The sequence below is a fragment of the Pygocentrus nattereri genome, chromosome 9 (assembly GCF_015220715.1).
Source record: "Pygocentrus nattereri isolate fPygNat1 chromosome 9, fPygNat1.pri, whole genome shotgun sequence".
Classification (NCBI taxonomy): Eukaryota; Metazoa; Chordata; class Actinopteri; order Characiformes; family Serrasalmidae; genus Pygocentrus; species Pygocentrus nattereri.
The window spans coordinates 11,717,688-11,724,403 of NC_051219.1; the positions used below are offsets into that span (position 1 = coordinate 11,717,688).

The following is a 6,716-nucleotide window of genomic DNA, read 5'->3' on the forward strand; positions in this document are numbered from 1 at the left end:
TACTCTGGGGGCGAATGCGCAAGCCAGCAGACAGAGAGAGGCACACACCAAACGCTCGTTATAAAAATTTTATTTTGAATAAAACATGGAACCATATTACATGTAGTGTGGTCAGTCTACACTATCTACCTCTGGTAAGAACAACACAGCTCAGAGGACGTGAAACATCACAAAAAAAAAACAGCATCGGGGCCTGTATGTACTAAACGCTGACCTAAGATCAGCCCCTCCTGCTGTATCACCACCACTGGGACGATATGCGAGGCCAAGCCTGATCGTAGCTCAGCTGCAGGAGACTGGTCTGATAATGTACAACCTCAGGTCCAGGACAACATGTCTGAGCGGTTTATAGTAGTGTTAAAAACTAACGCTTCACTGGAGATAGCATAGCACAAAAACACCACATAGAAAAGTGAGCGATTAGACAGGCTGACCGATGGAAAAGTAAAGCGTACGGGCTAGTCGTCAGGGCAGACCCATCAAACCACAACTGCACTTTTTCCGGCGTATGGAGCGACTCGTTTTGGTGCTTAATTTTTTGGATTTTAGACGCTTGAAGGTTTCTCTCGATCTCCCCGTCCCTAATCGGGCTTAAAGAAATACTTCAATGTTTTTCAACCTAATTTCCATCTGCTGTGTCTGTACTGTGTGTGTAATAACCACAAATAATAATTTCAACACATTTCCTTAAGTTTAATAAAATTACAGAAAACGATCGATTCCAAACTCTCTGATAATAAAAGTCAATGGCCACTTGCTTCAGCATTGCTTCTATTGTAAGCATAACAATCTAGAAGTGGCTTGACAAAGCCATTGCTATGCTATTTCAGGTGGTTGCTAAGGTGTTGTTAGGCGGTTGCTATGGTATCCCAGGTGGTAGCTAAGGTTTTGTTAGGTTTTTGCTATGTTATCCTAGGTGATTGCTAAGGTAGGCAGTTGCTATGGTATTCCAGGTGGTTGCTAAGGTGCTGCTAGGTCATTGCTACATTATCTTACACTTTTCAAAAAGACGGGGCTCTTGAGGAAAAACAATGGTTCTATACAGAACCGTGAACACTCAAAGAACCATCTGTATTGTTTAAAGCTTTCTTCTCTATATAGCATCAAAAATGGTTCTCATATTGTTACAAGTTTGACATTGTGAATATAGCAGAACCCATTTTAGTGCGATACAGAACCATACACAACATATTCATATCATCTATCTGAAGAACCATTTCACAATGTAAAGAACACTAAGCATACAAAGGGTTCTTTGAACGGTCATGGTTCTATATAGAACCACTGTCCTTACGTAAGAACCCTTTAAGAACTATCTTTTGAGAGTGTAGGTGGTTGCTAAGGTATCGCTAGGTCACTGCTATTGTATCTCAGGTGGTACCTAAGGTGTTGCTAAGCAGTTGCTATGGTATCTTGGGTGGTACCTAAAGTGTTGCTGGGCCATTGCTATGGCATGGCAGCTGGTTGCCTAGATGTTGCAAGGCCATTGCTATGGCATCCCAGATGACTGCCAAGGCGTTGCTAGGCCGCTACTTTGTCAAGCCAACTTAATAAACAGGCTTCTTCTCGATCAAAGGGATTAATGTTGGGATTATCATCTGTACCACAGACGCAGATAGAGATTAGGTTATTCCTGTCAGTGGCCTCGAGAAAGACGTGAAGATTCTGACAGACATTCCATTGAGCTTTTATTATGGGATTGTGATATGATCGAAAAACAACAACAGTACAGATTGCGGCAAATGAGTGCTGTTGAGTCTGAGGTAGCAAGGCAATCATGGCTTTCTTCTGATTTTTTTTTCGTTTTAAAACACAGATTTATAAAACTACTCTACTCAAAGTTAAATCATCTTAGGGCCCATTAATCTTAATTTAGACCTCTGTCTGCTTTAACGTCTCTATTTTAATATCTTACATAATTTCCTATCATGTTATCTCCTCTTTCTGGAATGGATGCTGTATAGGCACACAGGGCTGTTTTGATGCTTTACAACGTCTCGGCATTCTCGACACACGTACAGTAGATCTACGAGGCGTGACGGACTCTAGGACACCAGCACGGCTTGTAATGCGGAAATGTGCGCGGTGCAAACTGCACCGGAACTTTGAATTCTTTACCAGGCTGTTTACGGCAAACGGATGCTGTAAACATGGACGCGAAACGGACCGGAGGAACGCATTCTGGGAGCAACATGCACTTATCACGAGGCAATTCATCAAGGGTAGGGCAGTCAAAACACTATTCGTCTGCATACCCACTTAACTGTAGAGATTTAAGCATTAACAAATCCACTGTATGGAGTTTTCTGCAGTTAACCAGCACAGGGCAAGATAATAAGGGGTTAATAATCTGAGACATGTAACAGGGTTGGTTCCTGGAGAGCGCACAAAAATAGAAGCTTAACAGGTTATACAGTACAAAGCCCCAGTAGTTACCCTAAATTATATCTGCATATTCATACAAATCACTGGTGAACCCAACCTCAGGTACAATCTACAAGTTCATCAAATTTACAGTTGCATAGTACAGACAGATGGAGTAATAGAAGTAGTAGAAGGGAATTGTGTGGTGCTGCTCTTTGGGCGGAGGGCTAACCATCTCTGTCCGAGGAATACTGGAATCTCCATGTCTGAAACTGGAGGTTTTGCCACACTGCCATAATGGAGAATGTTCCTTGTCATCTCAGAAGCTTCCCTCTTTGTCAAGTGCATCCTCCAAGAGATCGCTAACAGCCCTCACATTACCTGAAAGAATAAACGGATGTTGTTAACCACTTTAAAGCTCCCATAAAACAAAATGTTCTTTCTTTATTTGAAGGCTAACTATATAGGGATTTAACACGTGTATAGGCACTTTATAATGTATTTATAAAGCACTACTTAAACATTTACAAACAGCTGATGCCAGTTTTATGAAGTAAATGACATTGTATTGGCATAACAGGCCTTAAACTACAGTCATGGACATTGCTTCTGTTTATAACACTGTTATGAAGTGTCATCTGAAGTAATGGAACTTCTGAAAGACCTAAGAAATCACTTTTCTACATTTACACACTTTACCAGTAAAATTTAACAATAAAATTTACTCTGTCTATATTCCAAACTTTTATCACAATTTAGTTTGACATGTTTTGTCAATACTTTTCCTAAACTATCTAAGCGTCAATGGCATAAGCTGCTTATACATATTTCATGCATTGCTTTATAAAGTGTTATTCAGCGCTTAGACGTGTTATAAATTGATATGAAGTGAAGTGTTGCCATTTCTTTAAAGTAAAAAAGCTTGATGTACTTGATGCCATTTCAAAATGTAGCCTTCACTTCCATCAGTTGACTGATCAACTTGTTTTTGAATGAATCACGACTGTGACATCACAACCACAAACACATCCATATATCAATTCCGCTAAAGTTGAAAAACAGGGTGTGTTGCCTGAAGTGTATTCTTGACTTGTGAATGGGGTCAGCCAATCAGAACAGACATCATTTACATAGGAGAGTCATTTACATATTTAGCTCAGTCTTAAAAGCACAGTGACAAAAACAGCCTGTTTAATTCGAAGAGAATGAGAGGTCATGTAAAAATGACCTATACTATTTTTGGTATTTAAAGCTGCACAAACATACAAGGAAAAAAAAAACAAGAAAAATGTAAAATGTGTCCGGTTTAAATTGCAATTCCACCATTTTTTCACATTTCTGCACAATTAACTCATTACAGTGTAAACAAAGTCATTCAGAGCGGCATGAAGTGAGATACTTCATTCTAGAAGAACCAAGTTAGAACTGTTCACAGTGGTGGGGAACCAGACGTCTATAGATGCTCACCTCACAGACTGCTACTACATGAAAGGGTTATCAGTATGTTGCTCGTAAGAACTCAGAAGATGTGTAGCTTTACTGGTGGTTTTGGACGGTAAATAAAATGGCTATATTTGTGTGGGAAGGTTTCTCTACAATGAACAGCTTTGAATGACTTTAGATCCTTTTTTTTTAATGATAAAACCTTTGTATTTACTATATTCCTGGGGTAACAAAAATTAAGACCCTTATAAAGAAGCCAGCACTTTCACAAACGCAGTAAAACAAAGAGCTCTTGCGCTTTTGGGGAGCTAAATTATTAAAAAACACTCCTTAATTCGCCATTTCACATGACAGGTCAATAGAGTTAATGAGGCCATCCCACCATTCCTCAGCTTCCTCATCAAGGCCGAAAAAACTAAGATGCTCTTAAAATGCAATCAAGCAAACGAGCCAAAGGTGATAAAAAAAGCCGACTGCTTCCCTGGCTCTTCACAAGCTCATTTACATGGGGATTAGAAGCAGGTGGGCTCAAAGGCTTATGGGAAAAGGCGTTTTAACTGGTGCCATTTGGCTTCATTTTCCTCTTTGAACTACGGCGCGCTGAAAGGGACATTTTTCCTCGCTCTGTTCACCGTCCTCCAGTTTTAAAACCCTTGAGGAACGGCGCTGAATGGAGGGAAGATAAGAGAGAAGGGGACTGAATAAAAGAGAAAAAGGCACCGAGGCCCATTTCCCTCGCAGTCGTACACTTATCTCACATTAAAGGCTGTTTCAGGAGAACATAAATACCACACTGGACGGAGTTTAATTAAATATCCGCTCAGCGGTGAGAAACTGCAGGCTCTGGGTACTCCAGCATTACACAATCATTAACAGCAGGAGAGAGAGAAGAACCTGAGGCTCCGTCACAATTACTACATAAAAAGAGAGCAGATAGGCAAACCTAAGACAGACGTCAGCGTTTTAAAAGCCTTTAAAGAAGAAGAGCCTTAATGGCATTATTATACACATTAGTGATGGAGGAACAAAAGCGAAAGAAAGAAGAAGAATGGTGTGTAAGTGTGTAGGGAGCGATACAAAGTTAAAAAGAAGGAGTTTTACAGCTGCCAGGGAACGCTGGGGTTTGGCTTAGCCTCATGGCTAGAAAGCAGAATGATTCAAGGCTCCAAGTGCACACGCCCAGGCCGAGAGCCCACGCTGGGCTGATATGTAACAGACTAATGCAGGGGGTGGGAGAGCTTACAGACGCAGAGGGAAGCAAAAAAAGCGCACAGCCTGTGAAACGGCCAACTAATTGATACCTAGTACAGTGGAAAAGCCTCTAGCTCTTCTTGCCTGACAGGGCAGCATATTTAAAGCAGGATCCATTTCACATCCATCCAGTCTACAGTCATGGGTAAAAGCTTGTATTACTGAACACGTCCAGTAAGCTGCTGTAACTGAAGAGTGTTCAGACTGAGCTGACAGCAGTGCTACAAGAGACAGCATTCAATAAAACTCAATAATTAAAAGATTTTAAAATGTCAGTTGAATTACTAATATTTTTATTACTTCCAGTAAAATATGCAGCCCTGTGTGTCGGCTCTTACCATAGACGTACACAGGCGTATGTAATCATTTGGGCGCCTGCTGTCAAATTCCATGTTTTGTTGACGCTCTTTCAATTACAGTACAATTACTGGTTATTTGCTGAATTTAACATTTAAAATGAGGCCTATGAAGTTTTCGCCTTTTTTCCAATGTTAAACTCAGTAAATAAACAGATTTTGCACTAAAATTTGTATTTAGAAATACAATATTTATGTTTGCTCTCTGTAGTGGATGTGCCAACTTCTTTTCAACTACAAACTTTTGCATGCAATTGTATATCCTCCAATATACACCCTCGAATATGGCTGGAGGGTTTTGGGGATGCAGATCTGTTCACATGGTGCTAGTGTAGCGACTTTAGTCAGGACTTACCTGTGGTCTTGAGGACAGGCTTGATGCTTGAGAGAGAGATATGGAGAGAGAGAGAGAGAGAGAGAGAGAGAGAGAGAGAGAGAGAGAGAGAGAGAGAGAGGGCATTACGTTATATATTATATAGCCTTTCCAGTTGTGACATTTATATGTTGACATTATTGTGACGCACATAGACACAACCCAACTTCTCATTTGGACAGAAAGTCCACCGAGAGGCTCATGGGAAACAGAGTCCTTCAGAAGAAGTGGCGGTAATGAACCCTAGAGGGAGACGAGTGCAGTCAGCCTGACTGATTTTACGTTCAGTGGCGCTCACACTCTGAAATGGGCTCCTTCTTCTTAGCGCTCACCTTCAATCAAACACTTTATGTAAACGTTAGCAGAGAACTAATCTGCTACAGCCAACTTAATTAAAGGAACACTGATTTCAGTGAGAACAAAGCGCTGATGGATAACAGACACCAACACACCAATGCATGGCAATGTGTGAAAATGATGCTTCGTTACTAAATGAGAGACCACCAGAATTAAACTTCTGCCAGAATGCACTTGTCAGCCATTAGGAGATGGTGAGGGTTGGGCCTTCAGTCTAGTCGATGCTGACCATGAGTAAGAAATGAATCACTGCTGTCAACTCAAGTCGACTGTTGTACAATCCAGCTCTAAAAGATCGATATCAGCTAATGGTGAGGCCGGTCTTTCAAAGAAAAACAGCCACGACCAGCACTTTTCACACATGAGCATTTATGTCTGAATGAGTTTCCCAACTCAAAGCAGATCTCGGCTCACGAGCACGGCTATAACAAACCATTGACGTGAACACGATATTAAAATGTCTTTGTTAAAACTTGCTACAGCAATCATGTGAGCTTTGACCTGCCTAGGGTCAGCCCTGGTTATATGTGGTCAGTGCTGTTCTGTTACCATGTCAGAACTACTGTGAACAG

General features: G+C 41.0%; 1 protein-coding gene across 9 annotated transcripts in view; it reads right to left on the reverse strand.

Moving 5' to 3' along the window:
• Positions 1-1,219: 1,219 nt before the first annotated feature.
• Positions 1,220-6,716, reverse strand: part of utrn (utrophin) — a 327,694-nt gene continuing 322,197 nt past the window's right edge. For all 9 annotated transcript variants that reach the window (XM_037541492.1, XM_037541493.1, XM_037541496.1 and 6 more), the window contains 2 exons: positions 5,770-5,795; positions 1,220-2,745 (listed from right to left, as the gene is read on the reverse strand). In XM_037541492.1, coding sequence (XP_037397389.1) covers positions 2,737-2,745; positions 5,770-5,795 — 35 coding nt within the window. In that variant the 3' untranslated portion in view covers positions 1,220-2,736. The remainder of the gene's footprint in view (positions 2,746-5,769; positions 5,796-6,716) is intronic.